The sequence below is a fragment of the Penaeus vannamei genome, chromosome 7 (assembly GCF_042767895.1).
Source record: "Penaeus vannamei isolate JL-2024 chromosome 7, ASM4276789v1, whole genome shotgun sequence".
NCBI lineage: Eukaryota > Metazoa > Arthropoda > Malacostraca > Decapoda > Penaeidae > Penaeus > Penaeus vannamei.
Genome location: NC_091555.1, coordinates 33,656,494 through 33,673,993, shown reverse-complemented (window position 1 = coordinate 33,673,993; position 17,500 = coordinate 33,656,494). Strand labels below are relative to the sequence as shown.

The following is a 17,500-nucleotide window of genomic DNA, read 5'->3' as shown; positions in this document are numbered from 1 at the left end:
TCTTCCCCGTGGCCATGCCAGGCGAACGAGAAAAGACAGAAGGCACGACCAGAGAGATGGGACGACACGATAAGTGGGGCAAAGTTCGCAGTGGATGCTCCAAGGGATCTTATTGTTAAGAGAGAGAGAGAGGGGGGGAAGAGAGAGAGGGAGAGGGAGAGAGAGAGAGGGAAGGAGAGAGAGAGAGAGAGGGGGGGGAGAGAGAGAGGGAAGGAGAGAGAGAGAGAGAGAGAGAGAGAGAGGGTTGGGGGGGGGGAGAGAGAGAGGGAGAGAAAGAAAGAGAGAGAGAGATAGAGAGGGAGGGTGGGAAGGAGAGAAAGAGAGAGAGAGAGAAATAGAGATAGAAAGTAAGAGAGAGGGAGAGAAAGAGAGAGAGAGAGAGGGAGGGAGGGAGAGAGAGAGAGAGAGAGTGAAAGAAGGAAAGAGAGAGAGAGAGAGAGAAATAGAGATAGAGAGAGAAAGAATAGAAAAAATATATCCGTTTCCGTTTACTTGATTGACTGAGTCGTTTATACAGATTCGTTTATTAATTTTGAGGAAATTCTAGTTAGTGATGCATTCATGTTGGGAAAAGTTCAGGTTGAATGTGATAGTGAATAATGGCGAATAAAAATGAAGGAAAAAAACAAGCAATGCACGATGGTTAAATAGTAATTCATGGCGATAATTATTTATGAAAATCATCACAGGCACACACGCAAACACACACAATCATTCACTCACTCACCCACTCACTCACTCACTCACTCACTCACTCACTCACTCACTCACTCACTCACTCACTCACTCACTCACTCACTCACTCACACACACACACACACACACACACACACACACACACACACACACACACACACACACACACACACACACACACACACACACACACACACACATATCCCTACAGTACAACCATGTATGTGTATATTTTTGCTATAGCTCTAAACTGACCAGCCAGAAGTGCAAACCCAGCTGCACTCTCCCTTCTGTCAACAGCGCTCTGTATTTATGCTGAAAATCACAGCTGAATTTTTTGAAACTTAGAAACATCACCCAGACCCTTATAGTGTTGATAAAAAAAACAAGCAAACTGTTTAATATCATAAGAAGAGTTTGCGCAGCTTGCATGTAGCTAAGGCGTATTCCCAGAGCTAAATACACAAAAAATGTAAGTTAAACAGTAATTCATAATTACTGGAATAACGGATTTCATGTTCCTTTGGTATCTTACTGGTACAGTATTTTTTTTAAATTGTAGAATGAAGATTCATGAACTGTATTTTTCATGCAGATATTACTTACGACGTATTGCTCTGTATGTTTTTTCTACGATGATTTAAACAGATCTATGCAAGATGTATTAATGTCAAAAGGCAAATAATCACGCACTGACAACCTACGTCACGAATATCCGAGCAGTTTTCGGAAAGTGCATAACACGAATTCAAAATTTTCACCGCCTCATACCCAAGGAGGTAAGTGGGTCGAGGCTGTTAAAAAAAGTTGCATTTTTGTGGTATATTGCGTGCAAGGGCAAAGAAAGTTTAGAAAACTGTTTTTAAACGTTGCAACTGACAACTCCTGTGATAATACCGAAAAAATGCATTTTCAGTTAGTTGCAAATAACACGTTTGGTTTTCAGTGATTTCTAGGCAGGCAGCAATCTGAGAATATCAATAATCTTTTGTAATGATAACTTGATGCATTAAAAAATAAATTATCTCTACCTAGCAGGCCTGTTTAGGAACATCCTTTTGGTGTGCGATTGGGGTTTATTGAGATACTCCATTGTACAAGAACTTTAGAAGTTTGTGGTGGCTTAAACTGCGTTTTTGTGAGTCTAACTTTGTGTGCTAATGACGATAGGTGTGCATATTGCAATGTAACACAGAAAATATTTCTTTGTGTTTCTTTGTATACCTTAGTAGGATCACTGTTCCATTTATGCATTTAGAATATCACTTAAGCTCTGTTAGCCCCGTCTTCAGCCCTACGATATTCATATTTTTTACACCAGTAATTGCAGCCAGGACCAGGAAGCTTTGACGTCAGCAAGTGGAGTGAAACGTTCTTGCAACCCGACAAGGAAAAACTCATCGGCTTCAGACCGTTTAGAAACGTACCAATTTGAATACTTAAACAGCAACTATGTAGCCACAATATTACTCAACGCAGCATTAAACGTTTCGAAGATAATATCCATAACACACAGATATTCGAATCAGCTTTATATCTAAATGTAAAAATCTAATAACGATCCATGAACTACAGCAGGTAGGAACAGACGCGTGTTCCTAACTACCCAGGGTCCAGGAAGCATATCCAAAATGCCAGCCACGACCCGGGTACTCCCCTCGGACAGGTGGGGACGCTGCCGGAGGGTCGTGTCACTCAACCCAAATGTACGCCTCCTCCAGCGAGCGGACCTAACGGCAGTGTTACGCAGAGATCGATGGCTATTAAACGTGCAAGAAAAGGGTAGGCTTTTACATGCAGCTTGGGGAAAGAGAGCTCATTACGGGGCGGCTGCGGTGGGGACGAGGCTGGCAGTGTGGGAAGCGAACGGGTGTTGAGACTCGGTGTTAAAGTGTTAAGAATGGCATGAGAGCAACAACAGAAAGTGCGAGCTCAGGGATGCAACTCTGGATGCAGGGACGGGATGGGAATGCGGGCGGGATGGGACTCTGGATGGGATGGGAATGTGGCCGGGATGGAAATGTAGGCGGAATGTGTGTGTGGACGGGATGAGAATGTAGGCGAGATGGGACTGGATGGGATGGAAATGTGGGCGGAATGGGAATGTTTGGAGATGGAAATAGGGGCGGGATGGGAATGTGGGCGGGATCTGAGTCGTGGCTCGGCCGGGCAGTGAGTGGGGTTATAGAAGGACAGGGCTGATTCCGGGAGGCAGTGTGATGGTGATGCATGAGAAAGAGTGAAAATGAGAATGATGGAGCAATAGTGTGATGAGGGAGAAGTGTGAAAGTGAAGCGCGGCGAAGCAATAGTGTATTGAGGGAGGAGAGTGACGGTGAAGGAAACCGTTTAGTGAAGGTCCATGTATGAGTGACTCCAGATAAGGGTGAGGATAGGATGAAAGAACAAGGGATAGCCGGAGAGGGTGTGAGTGGCTGACGGAGGTGCTTGTGAGTGTGAGTGTTGTGTGAGATGAGTTATAGTGTGAGGAAAGTGCGTGTGAAGGGGCGGTGTTTAAAGATAAAAAGGTCAGAACTGTTAATGCGAAGAGCTGTTTGAGAAAGATTTGGGGTTACATTATAAAAAGATATGAGTCGATTGCATTAAAGTAAGATTGAGAATATTTATCAAGAATAGGGATGCTTTGTGTGATACGTTTGTGTAGGGAAGGGGTATATCAGTGTGGGGCAGTACGCAAGGGTGTGGTAACAGGTTGTAGGCGTGGGGGGGGGGGGTGAGGACGTGCATCGGGGTGTGAGTGTGGGGCTGGCACGAGGGTAGAAGGGTGAAGGGAACGGCACCCTTTCCTAGCTTCCCTCCCTCCACGACCAACCTCTGCCTCTTTCACTCTTTCTCCTTCTCTTACTTTCATCTCCCTGTACCTTTCCCTATTTCCCTCATCTCCCTTTCCTCCTCCTCTTTTCTCCTCCCTTCCTCCTCTTCCTCCTCCTCCTACTGCTGCCGCTGCTGCTGCTTAAAGGAGAACTGTGTGTGTGTCACCGCGCCACCTGCAGTCGTGCTGCTACCATAACTACCACTGTAATGCCACAATTATTCGGTTTGCCTTCATCGTCAAGCCATAGGACACGCTTTTCATCCTTGCCAAGAGCATTACAGGGACTCTGATACTGATGGGCCGCCATAACTCGCGACTGTAGCATCGCAGGGGCTGTCTGTATTTCCACGTCTGCCACTACTTTCACCATCAGTGTGTAGAATAAAAGCTTCCCGTGCAGCCGCCGATGTTACGCTTCTACAGGCACTACGGCATTGTTCCCTAACTTCTGTAACAACTCTATTCACATTAACAAACTTTGGCCTTTCACATAAACAAACGTTGCATTCGGCATTACCACCATTACATTTTCGGTCTCGGGGAGCGATTATCTGAATGACTGGGATGACAATTCATGCTGCCTCATGAGGATTCACGCTACGGCCAATGTATTCACCGAATCCCTCGCAATGCAGTCGTGAGTATCGGCGTCTTCATCACTGTATTCATCATTGCACCAGTAATATTAATGCTATCACATATCAATGCCTGTGGTAACAGCAATTAGTATATCATCATTTTTTTTTTTTTTACATTAAAAGTACTATCACATCCTTTCATCCTGATACCACCATGCACTTGTATCTATGGTTTTGAACCGAAAATTGACCCCTATCACCAGCCCCCTGAAGCACCTGCACTACCATCTCCTCCGGCACCACAGCTACCACCCTAAATCACGCTATCAACGCTGCCTCGCCGTTTCCCGTCCACCACAGGAGAGCAATAAAACCACCCGCGCTACAACCTGCTACTAGCCCGTGACCACTAATACTCTAAGTACGATCACCATCCCCACAACGTTTTCCTCGCACCATAACCACCACGCCTCACCACACTCTATGCGGGGGAGCCTATACGGTTAAATGTCAGAGTCGCCCACCCACGTGCTGGGGACAGTTAAGGGAGACTGTATCGATGGAGGGAACTGGGTCTCGTCTTCCTCCGGCCCTTTCGCGTCTCCCCACACTCCCTATCCTCCTTAAAACGCTCTCACCCTTCCCCCTTATTTGGCCTTTCCCACCACCCCTCATCTAAGACTCCCATCTCCTCTACTTCCCTCTTTTCTCCTCTTACTTCTGCTCTTGTCAGTTCCTTCGTTCTCTCTCTAGCTCTCTTTTATTCCGGTTGCTTTCCTTCCCTCCTCATTTCCTGCCTCGCCCTCAACCCTACCTTCTTAACGTTCATTTCTACCTTACTTTACCCCTCCCCAACCCTTTCACCCTTTCCCTACCTCTGCACCTTCTCTCCACCCGACCCCCCCTGCGTGCTGTCTCGCAAAGGTGCAGACTTGCGGTTCCGATGAAAATATATGTTTGATCGGGAATGATGCCATTAGTGTGGTAATTTTAGTTAATTTAAATGGAAGGAACTCGCTGCCGCCGGTGGAAATGGAGGCCACATTTACTGTCAAGATATCAGCCCGTTCCTTGGGCTTTATTCTATTAGCAATTTCTCTCTCTCTCTCTCTCTCTCTCTCTCTCTCTCTCTCTCTCTCTCTCTCTCTCTCTCTCCTCCCTCTCTCTCTCTCTCTCTCTCTCTCTCCCTCCCTCTCTCTCTCTCTCTCTCTCTCTCTCTCTCTCTCTCTCTCTTCTCTCTCTCTCTCTCTCTCTCTCTCTCTCTCTCTCTCTCTTTCTCTCTCTCTCTCTCTCTCTCTCTCTCTCTCTCTCTCTCTCCCTCCCTCCTCCCTCCCTCCCTCCCTCCCTCTCTCTCTCTCTCTCTCTCTCTCTCTCTCTCTCTCTCTCTCTCTCTCTGCTCTCTCGCTCTCTCTCTCTCTCTCTCTCTCTCTCTCTCTCTCTCTCTCTCTCTCTCTCTCTCTCTCTCTCTCTCTCTCTCTCTTTCTCTCTCTCTCTCTCTCTCTCTCTCTCTCTCTCTCCTCCTCCCTCCCTCCCTCCCTCCCTCCCTCTCTCTCTCTCTCTCTCTCTCTCTCTCTCTCTCTCTCTCTCTCTCTCTCTCTCTCTCTCTCTCTCCTCGCCCCTCTCTCTCTCTCTCTCTCTCTCTCTCTCTCTCTCTCTCTCTCTCTCTCTCTTTCTCTCTCTCTCTCTCTCTCCTCTCTCTCTCTCTCTCTCTCTCTCTCCCTCCTCTCCAACACAACACCCCTCCTCCCTCCCTCCCTGCTTGCCTCCCTGCCTCCCTCCCTCCCAACACCCTCCTCCCTCCCTCCCTCCCTCCCTCCCTCCCTGCCTGCCTCCCTCCCTCTCCTATAACACCCTCTCCTCCCTCCCTCCTTCCCTTCCCTCCTCCCCCCCTGCCTCCCTCCCTCCCCCCAGCCTACCCTCCCTCCCTTCTGCTGCCTCCCTCCCTCCCTCCCTCCCTCCCTCCCTCCTCCTCCCTCCTCCCCCTGCCTGCCTCCCTGCCTAACTCCTCCCTGCCTCCCTCCCTCCTAACACCCATCCTCCCTCCCTCCCTCCCAACACCCCTCCTCCCTCCCTCCTCCCTCCCTCCCTCTCCCCAAGCCGGCCTCCCTGCCTACCTCGCCTGCCTCCCTCCCTCCCTCTCTGCCTCCTCCCTCCCTCCCCTGCCCTCCTCCCTCCCTCCCTGCCTCTTCTCTCTTTCTTCTTCTCCCCTCTCTCTCTCTCTCTTTCTCTTTCTCCTCTCTCTCCTCTCTCCCTCTTTCCCCTTTCTCTCTCTCTCTCTCTCTCTCTCTTTCTCTCTCTCTCTCTCTCTCTCTCTCTCTCTCTCTCTCTCTCTCTCTCTCTCTCTCTCTCTCTCTCTATATATATATATATATATATATATATATATATATATATATATATATATATATATATATATATATATATATATATATATATATATATATATATATAGATATATATATATATATATACTTTATTGAAAAGAAATACATAATTCAGGTTACATTTTTGCAAGTTTTGGTCTTAAAAAAGATTTTTTCATGACTAAAGGTTTTCATTATTAGTAATTCCTATCTTAAAGTCAAACCTTATGATGCTGAAGCTTACTTATCGTACAGAGGTACAAATTATAGCCTCTCTATGTATGGATCTTAGCCAGACATGTACTTTACACTTGAAACTTTGTAAGGAGTAAGCTTCAACATCAAAAATACTAATAAACTCATTCCACAACTTTGCGTATCTAAAGAGAGATCTTGTCGCTAGTAGTGTTCCGTACAACAACGAGGCTCCTCCATTGCTGCAGGTGCTTGTTCCGTTCTTCTTGTGGTGCGCACGTCTCGCCTTCCTGGCAGTCTCATTGGTTGCAAGTGAGGGACTTCTTGGTGATGAATGTGATACATCGTCGTCAAGCCAGCTACGTCTCTCCGGTGTTTTGAAGGCTGTCTAGGTTCAGTGGGAGGCCTGATGTACTATCTTTGATGATCCTCTTCGCTCATTCTCGTATTTTGTCGAGAATACCGAGGTGTGTGGTGTTTGCTTCTCCCCAGGAAAGACATGAGTATTCCAGTGTCGATCGAATTTGAGTCTTGTAAAGACCTCATTTTCTTTGTCATCAAGCAGCCAACTGATCCTCCTGAAGGATGCGAGTTTCTGCGAAGCTCTTCTTGCAAGGTTTTCAATGTGGCTCTTGAAGGTGAGCTTTTTGTCAAGACGGTTCCCAGTATTTCGATTTCCTGTTGTGGACTTATTATGTTTCCATGAAAGTTAACTTGGATGTCACTTTCGGATCGTTCGATAACCATTGGGGGGCAAAGGAGACCTGCCACTTCACCCCCCAGTCTGATATTTGTGCAAGTATTTCATTTAGCCTGGCTACGGCGTTATCTTGCTGGGTGGGCTCGTGTGTAATGGAGACGGTGCCATCATCTGCAAAGGTTTTGGCTCCGGGCATGAGGTGAAGATGTTCCACATCAGGGGGCCCACTATGTTGCCTTGAGGGACACCTGCTTGTATATTGTAGAAGGAAAAATGTTTACCATTAAGTACGACCCTCATGTGTCTGCCATGTAAATAGTGCTTTAGCAGCTCCAAGAGATTACTGTCGACGCCGTAGCATTTCAATTTTTCGAGTAAGCCGAGATGGCAAACCCTGTCAAATGCTCCCTCAATGTCGAGAGAAAGAACGCAAGTGCATTGGCCTCGATCTAGTGCAGCTGTCCAATCGGCTATCATCAGCAGCTGCAAGTCGGCAGCAGAGCGATTTTTGCGGAACCCGTACTGCAGGTTTGACGACAGATGTTTATTGTTTAGATTAGGCGAGAGGCAATTATTTTCTCAAGTATCTTACTGGTGATTGACAGTAAAGATATTGGTCGGGATTTTTCAGCAATAATTTGTCTCCCTTTCTACAGACAGAGATTAGATTTCTACAGACAGAGACGACTACAATTTATTTCTAGATAGATTTCTATGAAATCTACATAGATTTCTACATAGATTTCTATGAAATCTACATAGATTTCTACATAGATTTCTATGAAATCTACATAGATTTCTACATAGATTTCTACATAGAAATCTACATAGATTTCTAGAGACAGAGATTTCTACAGACAGAGACGACATTACCTTGGCCATCTGTTAAACAGGAATTGAAGATTATGGTGAGGGGATATGACAACTCCTTAGCGCACCTCTGGAGAAGCCGAGGACTAATGCCACCAGGTCATGTTACTTTCTTGGCATCTATATTGTGTAAGAGTTTTTTTTTCCATCTCATGCTTGCTGATTGAAACGTTGCCGAGTTTTTTATGACATAGTTCAGGCAGTTTAGGTAGTTTTACTTGAGGGTTTGAAAATCATTTTGTTTAAAAAAAATTCTTCCTAGAGCCTCTGCCTTTTCTTGTGTGCTTGACACTATTGTTCCATCGTGTATCATTAGTGGAGGAATAGTGTCTTCCCTTGTGTTTCCTTGTTTTTCCTTTACGATATTCCACCACAACTTACTCCCTACTTGTCCTCTTAATTTCCTTTTCGTATTTTTTTCCCCATTGCTGGATGGCCCATTTTTGAGTGCGTTGCATGTGGTGTACAGCCCGACGGTGGAGGTCTTTGTTTCTAGCTGTAGGGTGTTTTTTGTACCGAATCCATGCTTGGTATTTGTTATCTGAAGCACGTTTACACAATGGACCAAACCATGGCTGATCAGATGATATTGACAGGTGTGTGGTGCGTGGTACGAAACGATCTTGCAGCTTCAGTAGGGCAGAGATAAAGGAATTTACTTGCTCATCTACGCTCTCCTGCAGTACGTCCTTCCATTGTAAGCAAGTCATAGCTTCTTAAAGTCCTGGCCAGTTCGCCCTCTCCCATTTCCATAAGATGCGTGTTTTCACATCCTCCCTTGGTGTCCTTAGATTTATCTTTGTAAAAACATCCTCATGTTCTGAGGTTCCAACGTAGCCGAGAGGGGCGCACTTAATTGTATGGGGAGGAAATCAGTGACGACTGGATCCAATGACGAACCAAAACGATGTAAAGTCTTCAAAGTTCAGATTGTTGACTGCCATGAGTTCGTCGAAGGTAGCTTGAACCCTATGTTGGTTAAGATCGCCAAATAATACAGTGATGGCAGTTGCAAGTTGCCATTAGGTGGTCTAATCTTTGCATTAGGAAATCCAATAAAAGAGATGGTCGCCTGTAACCCACAGAACAATATTCCGCGCTCTCTGTTGACCACTAATTTGAAGAATAACAACTTTATTCCATCAGGCAGGGGGAACTCGGTTATTTGAAGTTGGAGATCTACTTTGTGGCAAAGACCTATACGTCTACCCTGCGTATTTCTGTCTTTTCGTATCCGGTTCGAATACCCTGGGATGCGTGCATAGTTACAAGGGACTTTCTCATCAAAAAAAGGTTTCCACAGTAAAGACAAAGTCAGCCGTCGTCTTGTTGACAAACTGATGCGTCAGTTCCCCAACATTTGTGTAAAATACTCTCACATTAGATGAAATTATGCGTTTTTCTATAGTAAGGCGCTGGTCTGCTGAACCCTCCTGGTTGGGGGACATTTTGAGCAAAGTGAATATGCGGAGTATAACCAAAGAGATGGTTAGGTTTTATGGCGTAGAAGTTATGGAATTGGTGACTTCCTAACTGTGAGGCTGGGGTTAAAAGTGACCCACTGTGGATGTGAGCTAACACAGACTTCAGTGTTTAGAGGGTTTCCTTCCCGTTTGCAGCAATTGCATTAACCAGATCTTTCTGTCGCTGGTCAGCAACTCTTTCTCGACAGTTTTCCTCTGTGAAGAATTTACTTTTACAGTAATTGCAGTGTTTTAGTTTTAAGGCAATCCTCCTGGGTGTGGCCCTTGTGATTGCACACGCGACACTTAGTCTGTGCTGGATAAGGGTTTGTAGAAGTATGGAGGTGATCCCATCACTTAGGATCCTTGATTTTGCGTCTGTGGCCGTCGACGCAAAGGAGCTGGCTGGTTCGGTCGTCTTTTTTCCTTTGTAGATTTAGAAGTTGTTGGATGGGTTTAGTGAACTTGTGCAGGTGTACTCGTGCAGAGGTCTTGGCCTAGGGGTGGAACAGTCGTACCTGCCAGCTGACCTGTTTTCCTGTCGGACCTGCTCTGGAGTTGCACTTTTCGTTTGTGTGTGTGTGTGTGTTCAGATCCCCACCATATACACAATTCTTCGTTTTCTTCTACTTTATTAGCCCAGTCCTGGTCGATTTTATTCGGACGGGATGAGCAATTAATCGATCGTTGCTGTACCTGGTTCGAGCTTGTCTGTGCGACCACCAAACGGTCAGTGACAGCAATGGCATCGACAAGAGTACTACGCGTTTCGCTTAGTCCGTCGATGATCGATTTGAAGCTCGAGAGCTGGGCTTTGGCAGAGGCCAGCTCTTTTCGTAGATTTCCTACGAGTTGTACGATTTCCCTCTGTGAGAGGGCGGCAAAATCGTTGTCCTCTTCCTCTTGGGCCACCTGAGAGTCCCGATCGTTGAATTCAGCAGGATTATTAACTGAAGGAAAATGACTGGCTCATCTATGCCATTCGTTATTCTTAACTCACCTGTTTACTCACAGTTGAAAGCAAGATCTCTCTCTCTCTTTCTCTCTCTCTCTCTCTCTCTCTCTCTCTCTCTCTCTCTCTCTCTCTCTCTCTCTCTCTCTCTCTCTCTCTTTCTCCCCCCCCCCCCCTCTCTCTCTCTCTGCATGTTTTCTCAGCTCAGACCGAAAAGGGAGAAAAGAGACAGACGAAGAAAACAAAGCCTTAGAAGAAAAAGAAAGTCTTACGCTTCTCCAATTCTTTCCACTCCTCTCTTCGCCAGCTGCCATTCACAAGCTTTTGCCACCCCTTCCCTTCCTTGCCCCCTCCCGTTCTTTTTCTCCCTCTATTTCCCTTCCCTTCCCTCCTATATTCTCTTTCCTTTTTTCCCCTCTGTTTTCTTCCCCTTCCCTCTCTTCCCTTTCTATTTCTTCACTTGCCCCTTTTCCTTTTTCCTCCTTCTCTCTCCCTTTACATATTTGTCTCCCTGTCTCTTCCCCTCTTTCATTTTTCCTCCCTTTATCTCTGTTCCCTCTTTCATTTTTCCTCCCTTTATCTCTATTCCCTCTTTCCTCGCCCTCTTTCCTTGTCCCTCCCTCTCTTTCTCTTTTCTTCCTTGCCTTGCTATTTTTCCTTCTCCCTCCCTCCCTTTTCCTTCTCCCACCACTCCCTTCCCTTTTCCTCTTTCCTTCTCTCTTCCTTTTCCCCTTCCCTCTTCCTACTCCTCCCTATCTTTCCCCTGCCCTCTTTCCTACTCCCTCCATCCCTCTCCCTTTCCACTCTCCCATTACCCTTTTTCCTTCTCCTCCCCCCTCTTTTTCTTCCGCTTCCACCAGGTTCAGTCCACCGCGACCCCCCCCCCCCTCCCGCCAAGACACCATCGCCAAGACGCCATCACCAAGACACTATCTATCAGTAAACCTCCATCACCATCAGTGGCTCGAGAAGAAGGCCGAGGACAAATTGCTTGTGACTGCACCGTGTTGAAGGCGATGCAGCCTCCCCTGACGAAACTTGCACTCGTATAAGGGATATGTCTCCCTCTGGCGTGACGCGAGTGACGTTATACAAGCAGCGTGACGTTATCTCCTCCGTTAATGTAAAGTAACAATATTGACATCATGTCCCGTGATTATGACGTGAGGATATTAGCTTCATGCCCCTAGTGGATATTCCTTTCATTCCTCAGAGGCACCTTCGCAGTAAAGAATATTTTAAGAGCGTGAAGTAAAAGGTTGATTTAAACCTTCATACTAAACTACTCTTTTTAAAGGCATATGGGCGTTCTCTCAGCTTCTCTCTCTCTCTCTCTCTCTCTCTCTCTCTCTCTCTCTCTCTCTCTCTCTCACACACACACACACACACACACACACACACTTCCTCCACTCTCTCAAACATACACACACACACACACACTTCCTCCATCTCCCCCACCCACCCCCCCGCTCTCTCTCTCTCTCACATTCCCCCCTTTCTCTTTCTCTCTCACTCTCTCTCTATCCCTCTCTTTCTCCCTGTCTCTCTTTCCCTCTCCCCTCTCTGTCTTCCTCCCCACCTCTCTCTCTCTCTCTCTCTCCCCTTCCCTCCCTCTCTCTTTCTCCCTCTCTTGTTCCAGTGTGTCCGTCTCCGCGTCCCTCAGCAAGGGTGAGGTCCGCATGGCTCTCCTCACTGGCTTCGAGAGTGAGGATGGCTCCTGTTTGGTCGTGGAAATATCCCTCATATTAATCAGACGAGACGGAGGCTGCTGTGTCGACACGGCAGCGCCTCGCGAAGTTCAGAGGTCAACACTCGGCCCTTCCACACGATACTTCTGGGAGATGATATAAAAAAAGGAGATCGTATATTCGATGGTTCCTCTCTTTGTTTTCTAATGCGGGGATTTTAATGAAAGTGGTATCATGTATATTCAATTGTGACAGACCAGACAGCCAGTATGGGTTCTTTTCTTTGTCATTGAAGTTCTGACCATGACTTCGAATCCTAACTTACTTCAAATCACACGCGAAAAAATCGAAAGAACAAACGCGATCATCTTAACTGCATCCAGAAGATAGCCCAAGCATCATCCTACCAAAGAATAAAGAGGATAGAGGCTGCCGCTCGGGTAACCTTCAAGCGCTGATGCCAGAACTTCGGATGGAACGCGAGGCCAGCGGAGGATTCGCTGGGAACGAACTCGCCTGCTGTGCTTTTGTCGGCGATTCTGATAAAGAAAATAAGCTATTATTCAGTTGTATTCTGCAGTGAATATATATATATATATATATATATATATATATATATATATATATATATATATATATATATATATATATATATATATATAAAACATAGATGTCATCACTGTCGGTATGATGACCATTTTATTGACAATTTTAGAATATCAACGTCAGCCTTTGTTAACGTGGCGCTGCAGCCGCCCCCATGACCTGCCTCTCCTTAGAAGACAAACGCAACCCCACTCCACCCCCACATCCCGCCGCCCACCGCACTTATTCCCGCGACTGTAAACAAGAGGAGCGATTGGAAGAGGAAAAGCTCCGTTCACTCGCATCCAAATGCCGGCCGGGAAGACAGGGTCGGCCACGCTCCATTACCTTGTTTAAGTGCTTCCTGCGTGCGGTGGTAGATACGCAGATAAGACGTGCATCGAAACGGCTGGGGAAGCGGGTAGGGAAATCGCAGTGATGCTGCGGCAACGGGGAGTATGACGGTAATCCTTGTGTGTCAGTAATGCCAAATGCATCTATATATGTATGAATTGCAATATATTGACCTCGCAAGGTGAGATGCTTATTCATTTGCTTGTTTAATAAGCGTGGCGCTCCCATGCTGCCACACTCCCCTTCTTCCACCATCACATGAAGCAAAAGCAATGCTCCCCAATCTTGCCCCCGCCCTTCTCATCTCCCTCCTTTTCGCCCCCACCCTTGTCACCCTTCCCTTCTCATCCCCACCCTTCTCATCACCGCCCTTCCCGGCCCCACCGTGGCCCCTGGCCGGCGGCAAAGGCGAGCCGGGCAGCCGTTTCCCTGGGTGTCTCAGCAATCCGTCATGTCATCAGACGGGTCATTGAATCGCCGTGTCTGTCACCCACAGCATGCCGCCGCACCAGCTGTCATCCAGCGCTTTGCTGCCTGACACACCGGACGCGGAGCCTGGCCTGGGCGGGATCGACATCTCTTCCGACGTCGTCCGCGCCCGTCAGCCTCCGCCCTCCATCTGGGACTGTCTCGTCTCCTGCCACAACCGCCTTGGACAACGCCTCGCCAGGAAGCGCGTAAGTACTCCTCTCTCTAGTTATTTCTCTCCCTACCTTTTCACATTTTACGTGATTTAGGGACTTATTTGTAGAATAAAAGAGAAAAAAGAAAAAGTTTTAAGGTTATCCAGAAAACTGTGGTTTCCGTCTCTGGGACGTAGACGATCACATTATTGAGAGCCATTAACTAATCCGTTCCAGATTTAATCTTTCAAAGAAAATGGTCTCTGCCAGTTAAGGGAGAATGTTCGCTAGATGAAATAAGATCTCTGAAGGAACGGAGGTCCTCGTTTCATCCGTGATTTCCGTTCATTAAGGCATTAAATAATTCACCAATCCTTTCTTACGCCACTGCCATGAAGCGATATTTGTGTCTCAAACGCTGCGACACAAATCTTTTTCCTCCGCGGTGTCACGGGCGAAGCGGAGGAAAAGAGACTTTCTTACTTTAATCATATTATCCGCTCAAGACACGGTGACGTCGAGGGAAAGCTCTCGATTTCCTCTTGCGCCGCAGATTCGTCGGCGTCGTAAGTCAGCCTCCGGTTCTGTTGCTGCGGACCTTCGCGATTAAAGTTTCTTGGAAATCTTTTAATATTACAGCGGCATCCGATTGCCTTGGAAATTTAGAGATCATTTCCTTTTCTCTTTAGTAGCAAACTTTGATGCATTCGGACGATTCTTTTATATATATATATAATTACCTTTTATTGAATTCTTAAATTCAGAAACTTCTTTGATGACAGTAATGACAATGGGCATCATTGACCAATACCAACAATTGAGGTATTTTTCCAATTAGAATTGATTAATTAAAAACACTGTGCGTGAACAAAGTTTATACGAACGATGTTAAAATCATAATGACATTTGCGATTATCATTAATGCGTTGTTTGTCACAGGGCATTTTGGGGCCGAGTGATCAGGGAGAGAAACGTCTCTGGGGAATTCGGTTAATGGGTCACAATGACTGGCATAATTAGCCTACTGGAACTGTTTATGTTCATCAAAACATAATGCTTTTTGTGCTCGTACCACCGACAGCCGTATGTTGAATACACCGCAATAAGCTGGACTTTTTCCCTGATAGATCAATACTGATTTTATTAATGAGAATGCCAAAGTTTCGTCATCGGCTTATTCAAAGTTTGAGCTTCATCTGGTGGGTTTGCGAGCGTCGTAGCGAGTGGGTTACCCTCCCCTCCCTTATAACTCCCTTCTCCTTGCATCCCCTCTCCCCTCTCCCTCTCCCCTATAACCCCTTTCTCCTTGCATCCCTTCCCCTCTCCCCCTCCTCCTCCCCCCACCTCCCCCTTCCCCTCCCTTATAACCCCCTTCTCCTTACATCCCCTCTCCCCCTCCCCCTTCCCTCCTTTATAACCCCCTTCTCCTTGCATCCCCTCTACCCCCTCCCACCCTCCCATTCCCTTCCCTTATAACCCCTTTCTCCTTGCATCCCCTCTCCCCTCTCCTCCTCCCCCTTCCCCTCCCTTATAACCCCCTTCTCCTTGCATCCCCTCTCCCCCTCCCCCCCTCCCCCTTCCCTCCTTTATAACCCCCTTCTCCTTGCATCCCCTCTACCCCCTCCCACCCTCCCATTCCCTTCCCTTATAACCCCTTTCTCCTTGCCTCCCCTCTCCCCTCTCCTCCTCACCCTTCCCTCCTTTATAACCCCCTTCTCCTTGCATCCCCTCTCCCCCTCCCCCCTCCCCCTTCCCTCCTTTATAACCCCCTTCTCCTTGCATCCCCTCTCCCCCTCCCCCCTCCCCCTTCCCTCCTTTATAACCCCCTTCTCCTTGCATCCCCTCTCCCCCTCCCCCCTCCCCCTTCCCTCCTTTATAACCCCCTTCTCCTTGCATCCCCCTCCCCCTTCCCTCCTTTATAACCCCCTTCTCCTTGCATCCCCTCTCCCCCTCCCCCCTCCCCCTTCCCTCCTTTATAACCCCCTTCTCCTTGCATCCCCTCTCCCCCTCCCCCCTCCCCCTTCCCTCCTTTATAACCCCCTTCTCCTTGCATCCCCTCTTCCCCCTCCCCCCCTCCCCCTCCCCCCATCGGCCGCTGAAGTTATGAGAAACTAGGAACGAGATAGATCGTGTCTTAACTGTAGGGCGCTTGTCAGACACATCTTGGAAACCCTTTTTTTCTTCTTCCTCTAATGTCGTTGGCCTTCGGATCTGACGCCATTAACCATCTATCTTTGTTCATTAATTTCTCGCCGAGATTGCGCTACTCTTTTGGTTTTCGTTGTTCCCACAGCGTCGGTCCAACTATTTCTCCTAAGACAGTTTCCTCTTTTCTCTTTATCTATTTTTTTTCTCATCGTCTGTTCCTATTTAAATTTCATTTTCTTTTCGGTCGAGTGCGTCGCGGATCCACACTTTTAATTTTGTCCCAATTAATATGAAGTGTGGAAGTTTTTGCATTTGCTGGACCTCGATACATCAAGAACTCTTCTCCAGACAAAAGAATATATATATATATATATATATATATATATATATATATATATATATATATATATATATATATATATATATATATATATATATATATATATATATGTGTGTGTGTGTGTGTGTGTGTGTGTGTGTGTGTGTGTGTGTGTGTGTGTGTGTGTGTGTGTGTGTGTGTGTGTGTGTGTGTGTGTGTATGTGTGTGTGTGTGTTTGTGTGAATCGCTCTGTTTTGAATTCTAGAACTTTTAATATGATCCCTAAAAGACAAAAATGTATAAGTACGATAGGAATACTTGAGTCTGAATTCGAAAACAAACAAACAAACGAACGAACACAGAGAATGGTTTTGGTCGGAATGATATCCAATTGTTTTGAGTTTCTACGTTTTCATTTTTTTTTTTTTTCTGCGGTTCTGGTTTTCTTTTTTCTCTCTTTTTATGGATGTGCGCGCGCGCGCGTGTATGTGTGTTTGTTTCTATGTAGTTTGAACGACCCTCTTTTATACAACCATTTAACAAATGTATAAAAGAGTGCAGGTACGTTCATCAAGCCGAAGTTTTCCGTTGCCCTTGACATATCTCTCGTCACATGCAGTGGAAGTATGTCATGGCTATGTCATCATCCATCATAGATAATCAAGGGCAATCAAATGAATATAAATAGAATATGAATGAATAATGATCAGTAAACGTAGGAATCAAATTCATGTTTGCTGATTGTAGGAAGGATTAGGCGAACTGAGAGGAACTAAGTAACTCGAAAATCAATCTTCTCGCCCACTCGTAAGAAAGAGTGAGTGAGAGAGAACGAGAAGAGAGAGAGAGCGAGAGCGAGAGAGAGAGAGAGAGAGAGAGAGAGAGAGAGAGAGAGAGAGAGAGAGAGAGAGAGAGAGAGAGAGAGAGAGAGAGAGAGAGAGAGAGAGAGAGAGATTGAGAAAGAGAGGAAAGAGAGAGATAGATACATGGATAGATAGAGAGAGAAAAGAGAAAATGAATAGAAAATTGGAAAATTATTGAAATGAGAGGAAAATTCCATTTTGCAGTCGTTGAGCCGATTCCAGACGCATCTTTGGGGTGCAGAGAAGAAATCATTTTCGCTAGTGGAAT

The 17,500-nt window shown here is 46.4% G+C and overlaps 1 protein-coding gene across 1 annotated transcript in view; it reads left to right on the top strand.

Moving 5' to 3' along the window:
- LOC113825093 (uncharacterized) overlaps nt 1-17,500 on the top strand; it is a 102,893-nt gene that overhangs the window by 50,731 nt on the left and 34,662 nt on the right. Inside the window, exon 8 of the mRNA XM_070123343.1 lies at nt 13,776-13,956. Coding sequence (XP_069979444.1) covers nt 13,776-13,956 — 181 coding nt within the window. The remainder of the gene's footprint in view (nt 1-13,775; nt 13,957-17,500) is intronic.